Source organism: Danio aesculapii, chromosome 6 (genome assembly GCF_903798145.1).
Source record: "Danio aesculapii chromosome 6, fDanAes4.1, whole genome shotgun sequence".
Taxonomy (NCBI): domain Eukaryota; kingdom Metazoa; phylum Chordata; class Actinopteri; order Cypriniformes; family Danionidae; genus Danio; species Danio aesculapii.
The window spans coordinates 34,073,240-34,092,592 of record NC_079440.1 but is presented as its reverse complement, the minus strand read 5'-3'; the positions used below and the strand labels follow the sequence as shown (position 1 = coordinate 34,092,592).

The following is a 19,353-nucleotide window of genomic DNA, read 5'->3' as shown; positions in this document are numbered from 1 at the left end:
ATTTTAATGATGAAATTTCACTTTTAAATGATAAAAGTGGTTGGATTTTTTTTTATATCTTTGTACTGGCGAATGGTAAAGGTTTAAAATGGCAGTTATTTAGTATTTTGTAGCTGACCATAGATAGTGTCTTTTAATATGTCATAATCACTGTTGACAAGATTTATTGGTCATAAAATAATGCTACACTGAATTCAAGTTAAACGAAATATTAATGTACTGTATATAGAACTTAATGCTTAAAAAAATCTTTGACATTTTTGACCCATTTTTTTGTTTTATTTTACTTAAAAAAATAAACATATTTTAAACACTTCAGAGAAAAAATGCATTAGGGTGTATTCAAAAATATTAGGAAGCACCATTTTCAGCTGCGATAAGAAGTATAAAGATTTATTGAGCACCAAGTTAGCATATAATGACATTTATAAAGGCACATTTATATTATTTTCAAACTTATATGATGTTATGGTGTATATAAGGTCATAAAATAGAGCTGATTCTTTTATTCAATATTATTGATGCCTAGCATACAGTATATGATGTCTGGTATTCAGTCAATAGTAAGCTTGTTTACAATTCCAATCATACTCAGATTGAGTGCTAATATCTGGATTGACATTTGCTCCTCTGAAAATGCTCTGACTTTTGACCTCTGACCTTTCACGTGCATGCCTGCTTCTCATTAACACCAACAATCATTTTAATTGATAAAGATTTATTTTTTTCTATTTATTTGAACTCTTCATATCCCGATCACTGCTTTCTCTCATTTTGTATTTCACATTAAGTCAAATAGTTTTGGTTTACCACCGCAGTGACTCAGTCTTTGCTTCGTTCTCATAGTGTATATATGGATGACATACGCTTTAAAAGAACCACCCGTTCATATGGTTTAAATTACAGGGCATGACATACAGACGTAGGACACAACGTCTTTTTTATTATTTATGATACGTTGAATGCTTTAAATGATATATCCAGGTCTTGTATTATATTGCATTTGAATGTATTTTTCATATGTTGGGTTTGTATTTATTGAATATGTTGATTAAATATGCCAAGATTGTTTTTGTGAGATTGTGTGCATTTTTTGGTGTGAATCAGTGGCGCTTACTGCCCTCTAGTGTATAGAGTTAAAATTACAGCCTTTAAAATACTCTGGGAAAAGGTGAAGTAGGGATGAATTTTTAAATATAATATGCTAATCTTGTTGACCATAAATAACATGTCTATTTCATTTTTGTTTTGTTTTTAGAGAGGATTTTGATGAGGAGGGTTTCTGCCAGCCATACAGAGGGATTGCGTGCGCTCGCTTCATAGGAAACAGGAGCATTTTTGTGGACTCGCTTCAGATGCAGGGAGAGATTGAGACCCAAATCACAGGTATTCCTCAAAAGAAACGTTCAGTGCTTACATTTCAAAAGCACTGCATTGTACAGATTTCAACTGAAACGCAGCTGATAAAATCAGTATGAAGCCTTATGTAAGATAGTTTTAGGCAGCTAGCCTGTGTTGACATTTGCAGTAATAGTGTTCTATGAATTAGCATGCAAATAAATAGGCATATGATGGTGCCACATTTTATTGTTCTAAATGTGATAATTGCTGAAGCTTTTATCATGATATTAACATAAGCTGCAAAAAAAGACATACTTTAAACGAATATAATAAAAAAGGAACTTATATTTATGGATTACTTTATTGTACATAAAGGTTCAGTGTAAACCAGGGGTGCCCAAACTTTTTCCTATAAAGGGCCAACATATATATTAAATTTGGCATGCATAATTTTCTATTTTTTTTTTCAGTAATAATTTTAAAAGACTAGAAAGCCTTGCTTTAAATCATATTGAATAATGCAGTATCATTTTTTAACATTTTTAATGAACTTATTACAGTAAAATCCCATTTATAACACAAGTTCAATGCTGAATACACTAGTCAAGTTTACTTTAATTGTCTCACAGATGTCTTGTGCATCTGTCAAGTGACCATCTTTACATTTTACAAGTTTGATTCATTTACAGTATTTAATTGAATCCTTAAATTTCAGTAATAGGGTTTCGGTAAATTTGAAATGACATTCATTGTCAAAGGCATTCGCCCCAACCCCCTCCAAACAAATGTTTCAAACTATTTCAATTTAAGTATTGAATCTAACTGAAAGTATAAATACAATTAAGATTGTTTTTTGTTATATTTTTTGTTAAAGTTTTGTTAAATTTGTTGTAAATGTTATGTTCATTTTGTTAGTTTAAAAGATTACGCTTCGATAGGTTCTGTTACATGAGATAAATAAATATATTTTTAATTTTAAAAAGTCATTAAACTTTAACTAGGGAATTTGCATCACCTGAAATCATGAAATGCTTTGCAAGTAGTGTTCATCTTCAGTATAGTTTAAATAAATCTTGTTTAATCAGTAGAGCTTTATTGTAAAGTGTTAAAGCACAGACTTATTAACAATCATTAAAAACATTTTAGTCAATATCTTAGGCATGTCATTTCCCAGATTAACATGAGGCATTTGAAAATAAATAATCTATTAAATCAAGCATTTTGGTTCCGTGATGACCAGAACTGCAGTAATAACAGTCTGAATGTTCTTTGTTAATAAAGATTTATAATAATTCACAATATTTTGAAGTGCCCACAATAACAAAATCATTCTCATGTTCACTATCATAGTATTGTTGTATATTGGCAAATTACATGTAAATACGGTGAATATCATGATCATTGAGTACCATCTTAATTATTTACCAAGGTTTTACTATCTGATTCAACTTGCCTTCATTTTCCTAGGAAATGTATGAGGGAGTTTTACATTTAAAGGCACAATATGTACGATTTCTTTCATTAAAATATCCCAAATTCACTATTAAAGAGTCTTATATTGTGTTCGCTTATGTACTTGCATTGTGCCAAATGTTCCAATGCACGTTCAAATTCAGAGAAATCAACATTCAACTATTATCAACTATAATCATTTATTCTATTAATCTATTTAATCTATTAACAGGTAACATGTCCTGTGTCGCCATACTAATGATATCACACACTCTAGATTCACACTGAAAAGTACACACTGTGCCTTTAAGGCTCAATCTTGGTATAATGCACACATGGACTAAACTAAGTCTGGTTTCAGTTTTCAATTGGACTTGTCTTACGCTTTTCTGTGAGAAAGTTTCCAGTTGTTTCCCTTTACATCACACAAGCGTTCACTGTGGTTACCTCTCAGTAGTGAGCAGTCAGTTTGTTCTGAACCGCACGACTTCTTGCGAAACCACAACAATTGACCAGAACTTTTGTGTTTTTGTTATTTGTGTGTAAACTATAATTTCCCTCAAACGCACAAGACTTTAACATAGCTTGTTAAAAGCCACAATGGTGTAAACCTCTGACTTTTTTTTCAGCGGCGTTCACCATGATTGGCACCTCCAATCACCTGTCGGATCGCTGTTCCCAGTTTGCCATCCCATCCCTGTGTCACTTTGCCTTCCCGACATGCGACCGCAGCTCTGGCATGGACAAACCGCGGGACTTGTGTAAAGATGAGTGTGAGATTCTGGAGAATGACCTGTGTAAGACTGAATACATCATCGCTCGATCAAACCCTCTCATCCTCAAACGGCTGAAACTGCCCAAATGTGAAGATCTGGCCACTTTGGACAGTCCCGAGGCTGCAAACTGCATGAGGATTGGCATTCCTATAGCGGAGACAATTAATAAAAGTAGGTCTTCTGAGTTGTTAGAGAAAATAGAGCAAAAATTATTTCCTTCCTCTATATCTTTGTATTGTTTTCCTGTACAAACATCCAAACGTGAAATGATATAAGGTATTAAACTTGATTTCTAAAAAATATTTAAAGTTTTTGTTTAAAATGGGGAAAAATATCTACCAATGACAGTAAAAAACATTGTTTTCCTAAATTAGGTTTATCCAAATAGCTTGCATTTGTCTCTTTTTTATATAAAAAAGCAATTGTGACTTAAAGGATCAAGTGGGGAGGATTATTAAGGCATTCTAACTTAATTTGCATAATTATTATACACATTTTAGATGTATTTTTGGAAAAAATAGGAAAAATATCTGCCAATGACAATAGAAAAAAGATTTACGCTTTCTGCTGGAATTAAGTTTATCATATATAGCTTGCACATTTTCACCAAAAAAGTATTAGCTTTATTTAATCTTTTTGGCTAGTCAAAAAGATTGCCTGTGGCTCCTGACATTATATTAAAGACATTAAAGATAGCGGTTATGAATAATGTTCAGTTTCTCACAGACTCATCATTTAGCTTGCTAGCACATCATCAGAGAGCAATTGTTATTTGACTTTTTTTCATATTGTGGGAAAAATAAGTATTCAACACGTCACCATTTTTCACAGAAAAGATATTTCTGAAGGTGCTGTTGACTTGAAATTTTCACCAGATGTTGGTAACAACCACAGAAATTCATATATTAAAACAAAATTAATTAGTTTAGAAATTAATCTATGCGTGATAACATGAAATGACACAGGAAAAAAGTATTGAACGCATGAAGAAAGGGAGCTGTAGGAAGGCAGTGAAAGCCCAGACAGCAGCTGAAATGACTTAGTAGTTATTATTTAGTAACCCTCTGCCCTTCATCATTGTAATCTAATATTATCTGCTTCAGTTTATTCTACATAACCAGGATGATGAAGATGAAACCAGATTGGACATTTCAGCAAGACAATGATCCAAAACACAGCCAAGGAAACTCTTAAATGCTTTCATAAAAAGAAAATCCAGCTGTAGAATGGCCCAGCCAATCACCTGATTCGAATCTAATACAAAATAAAGATCAGATTTGATAGATGGAACCCACAGAACCATTAAGATTTTTACACTCACACCTGAGCAATGTATATTTTTATTCTTCATATGAGAGGCGTCTTTAAGCTGCCATCACAAAAAAAGACTTTTATATATATATATATATATATATATATATATATATATATATATATATATATATATATATATATATATATATATATATATATATATATATATATATATATATATAAACATATATATATATATATATATATATATATATATATATATATATATATATATATATATATATATATATATATAAACATATATATATATATATATATATATATATATATATATATATATATATATATATATATATATATATATATATATATATATATATATTTGTATTGTTTGGGTTTTTATCAAAATCTTGTTCAATTCCATGTCAACAGCTCCTTTAGAAATATTATTCCCAGAAAAAAAATGAGATGTTAAGTACCCCCAATGTATGTTTTTTGACTCTCAAATTGCTAGTAGTCATTGCCTTGCATTTTATCACTTAATAACCTGTTTCAACTAAAAAATGTTCTTTTTCTACTGAACAAACATCTTGGATAGCCTGAGGAAGAGTTCTTTCATTCTATTTAAAGTCACTTATTAAAGTAACACATCTTGATGTAAGAATATTTTGAGATTTGTACTGAAAAATAAGACCAAATTAGCTAGTAATGGGAAAAACTGCTGAAAAAGACGTGACAAAACATGATTTAACATAAAAGTAATCGATGATCTTCATATCTTCTTGTTTTAGGTCACAAATGTTATAACAACACTGGTTCAGACTACCGTGGCACAGTTAGTGTGACTAAATCTGGTCGTCAGTGTCAGCCATGGAACTCTCAGTATCCCCACAGTCACACCTTCCTGGCCATGCGTTACCCAGAACTCAATGGGGGACATTCCTACTGCCGCAACCCCGGAAACAAGCACGACGCTCCCTGGTGTTTCACCCTCGATGAGGCTGTGCGCATGGAGCTCTGCGACATTCCTCCATGCGGTAAGACACACCGCTCATACTGCCATAAGCTAGGTTCAAATTTGCATTCTCTAGTCACAGTTGTCTAACTAGGCGTGTAATGCTCTGTAAGTTTTATTGAGTTTGTTACAGGACTTTACGCCATAATTTATTGCACCAGTATTATTATTATTATTATGATACTGTTGTAAATTAAACTGTTAAATGGCTGGACTATTATGTTGATTAATCATATTTTGAATTAACTTTGATATTTAGGTGATTTTGTGACATATTTCTGTCATTTTGTTTAGTTTACAACAATTTTTAATAGTTTTATTAAACAATAACAACTATGTAATGCATTTGACTAGACATCTTATTTCAAGTGTCATGAGAATAAAAAGTATGACTACAAGTGTTATTATTTTGATCTCTTTCTTGACTAACTATTTCAGTAGACTGCCAGAGATAAAAAATACAACATTATTTTTATGCCAAATCTTATCAAAGGGCACCTATGGTGAAAAATCTACTTTTAAAGCTGTTTGGACAGACATGTATGTAGGTACAGTGTATAGACAATCATATTGGGGTGATATAAACACACCCAGTCCTTTTTTTCACTTTAACAACATAAAATTGGTGGACCAGTTGGAGAGTACAAAAAAACAGCAACAAGGTTTTACCAGCTATAATACAGAAACTTCAGACAGCTATAATAAATAATCTGATGGGTGTTTTGAGCTGAAACTTTACAGACACATTCTGGGAACACAAAAGGCTTGGAAATCTGGAAAAAGGGGTAACTTAGGTGTCCTTTAAAATGCAAACAGTTCTGAAAAATTACGTGTATGCTACTCCTTATTATTGTTTTACTCAATATGTTTGTGTATTGATTGTCTTCAGATTTGCCCAAGCATGGCAGCAGCAGCAACAGTATGGGAATCCTGTACATCCTGGTACCAAGTGTGGCTATACCACTGGCCATTGCCCTGCTCTTCTTTTTTATCTGTGTTTGCCGAAACAACCAAAAAGCCTCACGTCCACCAGCACCACGCCAGCCCAAACCTGTTCGTGGCCAGAACGTGGAGATGTCCATGCTCACAGCCTACAAACCAAAGGTGAGAGGTTGATGAACTATACAAAAATATAATTTTGTAGATGCAACTTGATAATAATAACATTTCAGTTAATTTCAACAAAAATTTTACAGTTAGTACAGATGCTTTATTTATCATTTATTTTAAGGGGTGGTCCAGAGTGTATTTTTAAGGTTTGGTTGTGTTTATGGGGTGCAAAACAATGTGTGCTCATGCTTCATGTGTAAAAGATCACGTTATTTTTTTCATATATCTTACTTTAATTATATACAGCTACTCAGCTAACATGAAAACGACTGTCATATTTCCTGGTTCCACCGAAGGCCTGACCTCAGGAGGCTCTGATTGATCAGCTAACATATTGTGCTGTGATTCATGGATCAGCTCCATGTCACCAGAAAGCGCCACACCTCTACTGGCATGCATTTTGCCTCTGCTGTGTAAATACTGCCATGCGGTGTAGCTGTGAGCCATATCAGTTTGAGCCTGAATCAGAGAGAAAATGAAGAGGACACAGCTGAACCTTACGCCTGCCCTCTAAATAAAAGCGGCCGCATAGAGAGACACTGCAGCGCTGCTGAAGATGGTCGGTGTTTACAGCGGTTTGACGGATAAATATGAATTTGTAGCTAAATTATTAACGGTGCCAAACAGCATTTCCTGTTGTTTAAATCCTTGCATGCGTACAGTGGACGGGAAGTGCAAAACAATATTACAAAGTGTAACATACTTTTACAAAACTTGAGACAAATTTACATTTTGAAAAACATTTTTAACTATCATAAGACACAATTATATAGGAAAAACTATTTTACCAAGGACGAAACAAATTTAACATTTTAGAAAAAAAATAACAAAACGCAAACCGCTTTTACAAGTCCCGAAGAATTTACAATTACAAACTCCTTAGAGAAAGGGAATGTACCACACACCGGAAGTGATGTAGTATGTACCTGAAAAATATCAGCTCATGTGTGACTTTGTAGACACAAGTTAACACGTCTACAACTATAAAAATCATGGTTTTATCAACTGCGATAAAACATCGTTTTGTTATTTAGAGCTATTCTGAGAAAATATCAGCGTGAGATTATGTAGAAATATGTAAACGCAAGTACATCAGTCAAAGCACGACATATGTTGACTGATAAAGATTGGTTGATACCTGCGCTGAACCTTTCGACTTAAATTCGAAGCCCGTGTCTATGACATGTCAATTATAATTATTTTTTTACATTAATTTTGGTTTTATACTGTTCTGCCACACAAATATTAAAATCAATAATGTTTACACTGACACCCAGTAATAAGAATCTTTATTTGGTATGGGCATGTTGTGTTGCTGTGAAAAAGTGACAAATCTGCCAATCTGCAAACGTAAAAAGTTTACATCACCAGTTAACACGGACACCAGTTAAACCGTAACACCGGCTTCATTCAGTTTACTTTGAAGAGTCCTCAAGCAGATGTTTACACCGTGTATACTTGACATCATGTCCACGATTACAGCGTACGAGTGGCCCTCGTTAAAATATTGAACACATTAATGAAGTGATGCAGTATGTCTGGGGTTTCCGTCTGGTCCGCCTCCTTTAGAAACTCCCAACACCGACCACACGTAAAACAAAACCGTGTTAAGCTGCTCATGTGTTTGCCACTAAACATGCAAAGTATCCATCGTCCGCAGTCCACGTTCTGTCACCATAAACTTTATTTATGCCATGCACTCCACAGCACAAATTTACCGCCCGGTGTGTGGTACATTCAACGTCACTTCCAGTGTGTGGTACATTCCCTTTCTGTAAGGAATCTGTAATTGTACATTTGTTTCAGGACTTGTTTAGTCCTTTGTAAAATAGTTTTTCCTATGTAATTGTGTTTTATGATAGGTAAAAAAAAATGTTTACACGTAAATTTGTCTCGAGCTTTGTTTCACACTTTGTAATGTTGTTTTGCACTTCCTGGCCACAGTACATACCTCCTTGCTACAACATATTTTAACGTTAGATATTATGCATGTAATAGATAAATTTTAACAAATAATGATACTCACAGGTTGTGGCTCACATCCCACAGCTTCTGCTATTATGGTAGGAGCTGCTCCTTCTTTGAGGAGTTTTTAGCCGAATCCAGCACTGAACTGGGAGAGATTCTGGAACCTGTCCTTTGTCAAATGCTAGAGCTATATCTAGAGCTAATTCTCTGGAACATAATTCAAATGAAATTTTAAGCACTTTTCTCTTTGTGTCATGTCCTTTGGAAGCCCAAATACCGATTTTAGCTTTCTCTGCTATAACATGGCCACGCCCCTTTGCTGCACCTTTCCTATGCATGTAACCTGAAAGGTTTATGACATCACTAACCCGTATGTTTTATTTGTAGTCCCCAAACTTCGTTCACCGTAGGCTTTGCTAAGCTAACTCTATAAAAGCCAATGTCTCTCTTTGCATTGTACTTTGAGTGTATTCCATTCAGGGATGTGGTTTGTTCACTCATCGACATTACGCATGAACTAAAGTTTAAAATATGTTACCATAGTGGACCACCTTTTTAAGGAAAATGCAGTTTCCTGTTTGTAAATAAGATTCTGTGGAAGCGTACATGTAACTTGTAAATACACCATAACTGATGAAGCACCATAATTCAAAGTAATGTTCCTTTTTTTTAGTGGAATGTTCTTTAGTGTCGATTATAGGACTTAACCATCTCATCTGGGTAGTATTGATGTGATACCAATGCCTACATTGGAATCGCTAATATCAGTAACAGGATATCCATGCCCATTCCTTTAAGAAAAATAGCTTTTTGAAGTTGTTTCAATCTGTCAAAAAAACTGAACAATTGTTCAAAATGATGTCCTGTCAGTTCATTATTCAGTTTTATTTGAAGAACACTATACTAAGGGCCATTACGGTTCAATACAGGTATCAGAAAAACGTATTGATCTTTGTTAGTGTGCACAATGAAGGAATTCCTAGCACTGTTTTGATTCCTTTACACATTTTCTTATTACAGCAAATATGTTTAGCCTAGCACACAGCACTATTTTGGATGTTAAACAACGTTATACACAACTTTTTTATCATAAAAGCCATTTCTGTGTGTGTATTGGTTTAAGTACAGTAAGTAAACCAGGATCAATTTCTTTTTTGGAATCCGATCCAAACAAAGCAACATAACTGAACAACAAGTGTAGCAATCCCTGCTCTAAATACTCCGAAACCGATATTTAACGCATTTCAAACTGACCTGATTCCTTAAGTTAGTCGGGTGCTAAAATAACACAGACTGCACGTGTAAATAAACAGCGCTATCACCAGGTGTCTCTCTCATCTCTTCCGTGCTGTTTTTTATTTTTCTTCGTTTTATCTATTGGAGTAGTGTGTCATTCTCATAACGTTTGAATTAGTGTGCATTCCTGGGTGATGGGGAGGGTTCAGGGGCTGCGCAAGCAGGAGGAAAACGGCATGAGGGGATGAGCATATGGAGGCAATCTCTTTCAGGCCCGGAGAGCAATCTAAATATAATTAGACTGTTATCATTCCCTTCAAATCATTCAAAGAAGAATCGAATGAGATTTTTCATTCATTCTGCCTTTTCATCTTGGTAACTGGTTAGAGTGACATTTCTACAAACAAATATTTTGATGAGATGATGGTAGTTTCACTTAGTTCCAGTATTAATCAGATATTTTGACACCCTGAAGTGCTGTTTGTGTTTGTAACACATTGAGATGTTTCTTTTACTCTCGCGACTACAAGCCAAAGTTTAGATTAAGGTCACCGCTCACTCCAGTAATATCTAAAACAGCGATGAGACATGTTTAGCCTCAGGCAAAGTTGACGCTAACGTGAAACATCTGCTTCTTTCAAAGAAAAAGGCTCCTATCTTTTATTGAGACGCTATTCATTTCTCTTTTAAAAGGATAGATCACCCATAAATATACATTTATTCACTGTTTACTCATTCTGTGATGGTTCCAAAGCTTTATGAGTTTCAAAAGAAGATATTTGATAAGTTAGAACCTGTTGGCCATAGATATTCATGGTAGGAAAAACAAATATATGGAGGTCAATGGCTGGTGGTGTCCACCAACTTTAAATAAAATACATACTGTTATAATATGCATAACTGTCAATCCTCCCATTTTTCCCGGGATTCTCCTGTATTTTACAGTTGTATCCCGCTATCATCCTTTAAAGGTATTTTCCCATATTTGTCCCATATTTTTATCTTTCTATGAAGGGTGACAATAAACATCAAAGAGCCGAACCTCCCTGTATGCAACCCATACTGTCAAACCACCAGGGGATGCCCCTTGCTCTTAGATGCGAATCTGTTCTGTGCTTTCATTTTATTATGTATGAAAACACATAAAAACAACGGGATTCCCTTCCTTTCCATTATAGGTGCCTTCAGCTCTCCTATGCAATCCTTAAAATAGTCAGTTCATGTAGTCAAACGCGTTCCATAGTGATAAACAGACGCGTGTAACGAAAATGCTTTAATCAGAATGTTTAAATTATACAGGGAAAAGAAGGTTAGAGAGGTTTGATAACTTGATTTAATTTATTTATAATAGCTATTATTTTTAATAGGCTAAACTTTCCTTTATTTGCAGCTTTTTCTATTGTATATGTATGCTATTCTATCCGTTATAAATTATAATAATAAAAAAAACACATTACTGACAGTTTCAACTGTTTATTTACAATAAAAAAAGCTCCAGATAAACAGATTTAGTAATTTGGGGAATTTTGGGGGGTATCTCTTATTTTCACATCCCAATGTTGACAGGTATGAATATGTCATTTAAAGTGTAATTCTCATCTAACTACCGATTGGCTACATGTGCAGCAACTTCAACTTGTTCTGATCTGGTGAAGCATCAGAAACTCAGTCATGTGTTAAACAAAAATTTATGACCTATAAAATGCTATTTTGTTTCAAAGAAAGTCTATGGCTGCTGAAACATGCAGTTGCAGTTAAAGAGTTGTGACATAGATAATAAATTAGGCTACTGTACAGTCAGACATAATGTGCAGCGTCTCGGTCTGCAGCTGGCTGCACACTAATTCCGCACCCCAAACCCCCAGGCAATAATGGTATAGCCCAACTGCGAGTACCAAACAAAAAATCACAATGACTAATATTTTTTCATAATTTTAAAATGAGCTTTGAATGTAACGAAAATTAAAAAGAGGAGCTGTTATCCATTGGTGAGGCATTGCAAAGAATTTGAAATATTAAGCAAAATATTTCAACCTCTATAAAAAAAGAGGCTGTGAATTAAACAATGAACTGCAAAGTAGGTATAAGTGTGATCATTCGCAATAGTCGCATTGCGAGCATACACAGTGTTGAGTCTGGATTATAATTCATCATTTGCGTGTGGTTTTGATGCCTGTGATAGTATAATGACCTTAAAAGCAATTTAGGCATAATAAATTGTACTATTTGTAACTTTAACAATGATTAACTTTATTGAATTATTTTTATGATTCAGTTACTGTACTTGAATACTGTTAGACTCTGAAAACGATAAAACAACTTTTTCAATTGTATCTTTTTCTTGATTATATTTATAGATTGTAAAAAAGTACTCACAACACAAATAGCACAAACTACAACGAAAATGTGTCTGGGGACCCCAAAAAGTTTATAGATTGTTGATTAGATTTTATGGAGAGGCATTCCCACTGCAGAATCATCCAAATTATAAGTCCTAACATTATAAATTCTTTCCAAATAGAGATATTCATGTTATCTAGTGAAATTGTATTCATATCGCAATATATATCACAAAATTAAAAAAAAAATCGCAATGCTAGATTTTTCCAATATCATGCAGCCCTATACTGCAAAGCATCAGACGGGCTGTCAAGCATCCATTAAAATATCTTCTTGTACAAAGGAAAGAAACTCAAACTGTGTGTCTTTGTCAGTAAGTTTTTTTTGCTACTGGAGTCTTTCCCATGAAACATCTATGCTTCTTACATTTATATTTCACATATAGGGGATAAACCGTAGAATCACAGTGACTGTCATGTATGTGGTGAGACTGCTGCTGCCAGCTACATAAATGTACATGACCGTGAGAATATTTTAGGAGCCAACAGAGGTTTTATGCATTTCTGTGGTCAGTGGTTGAGGTCGTAGAATGTCTTGTTTTTCAGCAACTGAGCTAAAGATGAAAAATGACGCTACGACTGCAAAGAGTTACTTTGTGAATTTAAAAAGGAACAAATAATGACTTGTTAAAGCATTCACTTCAGTCATATTGTTAAATACTCTATTTAATTTTACTTGGATAGATTTAATGTATTTATACTATTAATGCTAGGGATGTCCCAATCAGGTTTTTTTGCCCTCGAGTCCGAGTGATTTTGAGTATTTACTGATACTGAAACCCGATCCGATACTTAATACTTTAAAAGAAACAGATCCAGGATGGTAATTAGTTTTTATTTAATTCACCTTATTTTAACATTCAAACAGAGCACTTCTGTGAGGTCGCTTGAACAATCAAGTAATAAATAACATCCATTCTTTAGTTTTGGACTTCAGTGCAAAAGTAAATATGAAACAAATATAACATAAAAACAAATAGCACCTCAACTTAAAATACCCAGCAGGCAATCCCAAGTTTACATATCTCACAGTTTGCTATGACAATGTTGTCGTCATCAACTTCATAATACCTCCAGACCGCAGACATACTCGCGCTTTCTGCTTTAAACTCCTTCCGTGTTCTACTTTGCCGGCGTTTAACCAATAGTGTCTCAGCAACAAAGTGATGTCATGCCGCAAGCGTTGCTGTTTTGTGTGAAGTCAAGAAAAAGGTCTAACTATGTGCCACTGCATAACTATTGATGTGCTACAAAATAATGAGAATATATATATATATATATATATATATATATATATATATATATATGTATATTCATGTTTATTTAAATGACCTTGGGCATTATCAAATGAACATGTACGCTATTAAACTATGTTATTTAAATAATGAAAGCCTTTAACTAGTTTGCTTGTATATTTTATTATGATAATAGATTTAAATATTTTAATTATATAAATGTAATGTAATAAATGAACTGATTTTTTTATTTCCAAATTATTAAGATTAAGATATTATATACACACAGTGCTTCCCACAGGTTTGAAATATACTTGCAATGGTAATCAATTTGAAACACACCATTTACCCAAATCATATAAATAGTTAACTATATGCGACAAACAATACATAATTTAATTTTTAACAATAATTTTATTCATTATACACTGTTTCTTTTCAATGGGTTAAAAAAAGACATCCACATTTTTCTTACGTTTATGCTCTTCAGGAGCCATGTCTGATAGGTAGAATCTACTTTTCATTCTTTCAAGTTCAAAGCAAATTTCAATGTCACAGCATTTTAGATATGAATATGAAATAACATATGTAATATATTAACAATCAAATTAATAAAATAATCAACAAATGAGAAATAAATGACACAAAAAGATATAAAAACAGACAATATCTCTAAAAATTATCATAATTACAAGATTAAAACCTGTAGATTATTTAAATGAGGCAAATGTGTAGATTAACCATTACTAATAGTGTACATACATTTAACAGCCAGTTTAGAACAGTCATTTCATCCTCTCCAAGTTAATAGTAAAGTTTTTCGTGGATCGCGAATGTTAGGTTATTGGGCAGATCCAAAAAAATGTAAAGGATGTAAAGTCTATTTGTGGGAAGCACTGATATATATATACTTGCAGCCCATACTTACCTTTCTGTTTGCTTCTCTTCTCTAGAGTAAAGCCAAAGAGCTTCCTCTGTCTGCAGTGCGCTTCATGGAGGAGCTGGGCGAGAGCGCTTTCGGTAAGATCTACAAAGGCCACCTGTACCTGCCCGGCATGGAGCACGCTCAACTCGTGGCCATAAAAACCCTGAAGGACATCTCCAGTGCCCAACACTGGGGTGATTTCCAACAGGAAGCATCCGTCCTGGCAGAACTTCACCACCCTAATGTGGTTTGTCTCCTCGGTGTAGTGACCCAAGAGCAGCCCGTCTGCATGCTCTTCGAGTTCATGGCCCAAGGCGACCTCCACGAGTTCCTCATCATGCGCTCTCCACATTCAGATGTGGGCTGCAGCAGCGACGAAGACGGCACTGTCAAGTCCAGCCTCGACCATGGAGACTTCCTCCACCTGGCCATTCAGGTGGCGGCCGGAATGGAATACCTGGCGAGCCATTTTTTCATCCACAAAGATCTTGCAGCAAGAAACATCCTGGTTGGTGAACAACTGCACATCAAAATCTCCGACCTTGGGTTGTCTAGAGAAATCTACTCCTCTGATTATTACCGAGTCCAACCCAACACCCTCCTGCCTATTCGCTGGATGCCACCAGAGGCAATCGTTTATGGGAAATACAGCACAGATTCTGACGTTTGGGCATTTGGTGTGGTTTTATGGGAGATCTTCAGCTTTGGTTTGCAGCCTTATTATGGCTTCAGCAATCAGGAGGTGATGGAAATGGTGCGAAAGCGGCAGCTGCTGCCCTGTCCAGAGGATTGTCCACCTCGCATGTATGCCCTGATGACCGAGTGTTGGCAAGAAGGTCCCGCTCGCCGGCCGAGGTTTAAAGAGATCCATACACGTCTACGAGCTTGGGAGGGTCTGTCCTCTCATGCCAGCTCCAGCACGCCATCTGGAGGCAACGCCACCACCCAGACTACCTCTTTGAGCGCCAGTCCGGTCAGCAACCTCAGCAGCCCACGCTACGCCGGGTACATCTATGGAGCTCCGCAGAGCCTCCAACCTGGACAGATTGCAGGCTTCATGGCAGCGCCAATGCCACAAAGCCAACGTTTTATACCTGTGAATGGATACCCTATTCCTACGGGATATGCCGCATTTCCTGCTGCTCATTTTGCTGCATCTCAAGGCCCACCACAGGTGGTGCAGCACTGCCCTCCACCCAAAAGCCGGTCGCCCAGTAGTGCCAGCGGCTCCACCAGCACAGGTCACGTGACCAGCGTGCCCTCCACAGGCTCCAATCATGACGCCAACACACCACTGCTTTCTCATTGTGTCACTCTGACGCCCATGACAGCAGTGCCAGGTGGTACAATGCCAGTTTTTGGACATATGGCACAGAAGGCCATGCAAATAGACCCGAGTCAGGTGGCACTGCTGGCCGACACTAACAGACTGATGTACAGCGAATCCATCATCACTGCCGAATTGTGAATACATGTTTTGTCCTGTACATTGATAATTATTGATATTTTAATATCTGTTCTTCCTTGTAAATACAAAATAGCCTGAACAGAATGCGAAAGTTTATATTTTAATGTGTGTTTTTATAAATGTGTCTTAAAGGAAACTTGTATATTCACATATTCTCTGTGAAGCTTCATGCCACTTTTTTTTAATAAATGTGGCAGAACGGCCTTAAAATGTGCTTTTTGTCATACAGGATTTTGAAATTTGATTTTTCAAGGTTATTTTGGACAGAGCTGTGGCTTTTTTCATCTCTTTTTTCACTTATTGATCACGTAAATGCTTCAGAATGTCTCTGTTGTGCCAGTGGATGTTTTTTTCTTTAGAATGTATTTTGGAAAATTTTGGAAACCCATAGCTATTTAATTTCATAGTATTTGTTTTTCCTACTATGGGAGTCAATAATGGCTGCAGGTTTCTAACGTTCTTCAAAATGTTTCAACAGACCGATGAACTATCCCTTTAATGTTGCAGACTCAGAATTAAGGGAATAATTTTACAAATATGTCTCAGCCAGTGCCTTGATATGAAAGAACATGTAGCTTTAATCATGGCCACCATATGTGCCTTTTATTATGAATTCAGGCTTATGGGAGGCAAGTGAAGTTCTGATACTGTGGTGTTATTCAAATGATTTCAATGTAAAAGTCATGTCAGGGCTGCATCTTTCAGAAAAACATTTGCATTTCATCCTGAAAGGGATTTCAGAGAGGCTACCCATTCATAAAACATCAAAATATAGAGATTTGTTGATAACCTAGCAAACATTTAAACACAAGTTGACAAAATTGTGCAAAATACATGTTTATATGCTGTCCCCAACTGTCAGGTGTCTTTTTTTTAGCTCAAATTCTGCTTGTGCCTTTAAAAGCAGCATATTTGATATTTACATCAGGATGTTTCTTCTAAATGAGTCAACATTCACTTCACTGTGTGGCAAAGTATATGTGAAAACGGCCCTTTAACTGATGCAGAATTTTTATTTTTTTTACATGAACTCCTTACTACCTATAGAATGTAATACCTAACAAGTCCTCTAGAGGTCAGTGTCGCTCTGCGACTCTGATTGAATGAAGTTTTTTTATTTGTCTCTCAATTATACTGTACGTGTCTGCTATTTTTCAACCTTCACTTGATGTTTGATAACTGTCGTCTGTCTGTAGCTTGTTTAATCTCTTTAAACGTCACAGAAATAGGGGTTAAACCAATCGGATCATTTTAGTAAGCAGCTGTATGTAATTTTCATTCTCTTTTTGGTTTGTTGCTATGCAACTGTTTAATTCAAACGCACTCTTTTCCTGTGATGAAGACAATCAAGAGTTTCTCTTTTATGCAGGGTACAGTGTTTGTGAAGACATGATTGCTTTATGACCTATGAAATGCCTTATGGACAATCTCATGATGCGTCATGACATTTCATGAACAGACATTATGCATGAAAAACGGATTTGTAGATCAATGGTTTATTTTTATATGATTTGTCACACAATTTTACATCAATATTGCAGTCTTATTATTGTATGTCTGAACATAAAGTGTGTTGACAATATAAAAGCCACTTAAAGAAACAGCCTTGCTCAATGTCTTTTTCGTCTGATATGATGTCATGCAATGGTAAATTAATAACTTATTTTTTAAACATCATGTTTTTTTTTAATATAATTAAAATGTAACTGCTCTCTTATTATATTACAGTTGGAGGCTAAATTATTTGCCTAATTAAAAATAATAATAATAATTAACTTCTAACAACAAATTTCTATGATATTTTATTTTATTATCATAATATTTTGTTATTTATTTAATGTATGTAGTATGCAAGATAGTTAAGATAAGTGCAGTTTAAAAACGTAACTAGGTTAGTTGGGTTATCTTGTTGGGTTAATAAGACAAGTCACTGGACAACAGTGCTTTATTCTGCAGCCAATTGACAGTGAACAAAAATATTTTTTAATAATATTAAGAAATAATAATATTGAACTTAAAAATATATATTTTTAAAATTAACTGCTTTTATTCCAACCAAACTAGAGGAAAAAAAGACTTTCTCCTGAAGAATTTATATATTAATTAGCCAATCAGGGACATATAAATATATTTTAAAAATAATAAAGAATTCACAGGAGTGCTAATAATTTTGCCTTCAACTACATCCAGCATTTTATGGAAACTCGTGATAGTAAGTTGTTTTTTAAAAAGTATTAGATATTGCATTTTTTAAGATATTGCATTTTGTTCTTGGAGTGTTTATTATTTATTTATTTATTCATTTATTTTAAAGCCTTTTTTTCTGAAAGCATTTCGCTCTGGTTGGTCTATGAACTAGCCTTTTGTGATTGGTCTATAGCTTAATTTGCATCATGAAATGAAATAGAACACAACTCATATTCTTGGCAAAAAAAGTGGCAAAAAAAGTTCATAATGTGAAATTAAACAAATAGATAGGCTAGGATTTACTTAAACCATCCAGAATCAGTTCTTTCCTTTAAGAGACAATTACCTAATTTATCGCATTCTTTGATATTTGAATTTTTGCCTTTGTTTTGCGCTCACAAACTGATAATATACACTTCATTATTCAAAAAAGCACAGTATTTTGAATGTGCCACCAGAAGAGGGCGGTGTCGATTTAGTTTGATTTCAAACATCAGGAAAACGCTCACGGCCTGAAAATGTCTTGTTAATGTTATATATTATAGTTCTGCATACATTTCATAGACCTAAATCAGTCAATTTTCCTTTAGCGTTGCATAAACAAATCTTTTAACAAGTCTAGCATGCGTGCCGAAGCATAGGAAGAGAATTAACATGATGTGAAATGCATCGGGTTTTTTTATAAGGCCTACTCTCCTAAAGACTCGATCTCAGAAAAAAATCCTGACCTTGAGCACAAGGAATTCAGAGTAGAGTGGTTTGATGTTGGTAATGTTTTGGATCAGTTCTTCATATTTTTTATTATTGGTAATGTAAAATCAGCGGGCTAGGCTACTTGTTGTACGGCACAGGTGTGAATCCAAGGGACGCTCACCCGATCGAACTACTTGAGTCCTTCAGTTTGAAACCTACAGATAAGTGTGCTGAAGCAGGGTTGGAACTAAACTGCAGAGCTCAGAAACTGGA

At 34.8% G+C, this 19,353-nt stretch overlaps 1 protein-coding gene across 1 annotated transcript in view; it reads left to right on the top strand.

The window, feature by feature from the left end:
• ror1 (receptor tyrosine kinase-like orphan receptor 1) overlaps window positions 1–17,801 on the top strand; it is a 205,201-nt gene extending 187,400 nt beyond the window's left edge. Inside the window, exons 5-9 of the mRNA XM_056460041.1 lie at window positions 1,259–1,386; window positions 3,423–3,740; window positions 5,636–5,881; window positions 6,749–6,963; window positions 14,761–17,801. Of these exons, the coding sequence (XP_056316016.1) occupies window positions 1,259–1,386; window positions 3,423–3,740; window positions 5,636–5,881; window positions 6,749–6,963; window positions 14,761–16,200 (2,347 nt within the window). The 3' untranslated portion in view covers window positions 16,201–17,801. The remainder of the gene's footprint in view (window positions 1–1,258; window positions 1,387–3,422; window positions 3,741–5,635; window positions 5,882–6,748; window positions 6,964–14,760) is intronic.
• Window positions 17,802–19,353: the final 1,552 nt, after the last annotated feature.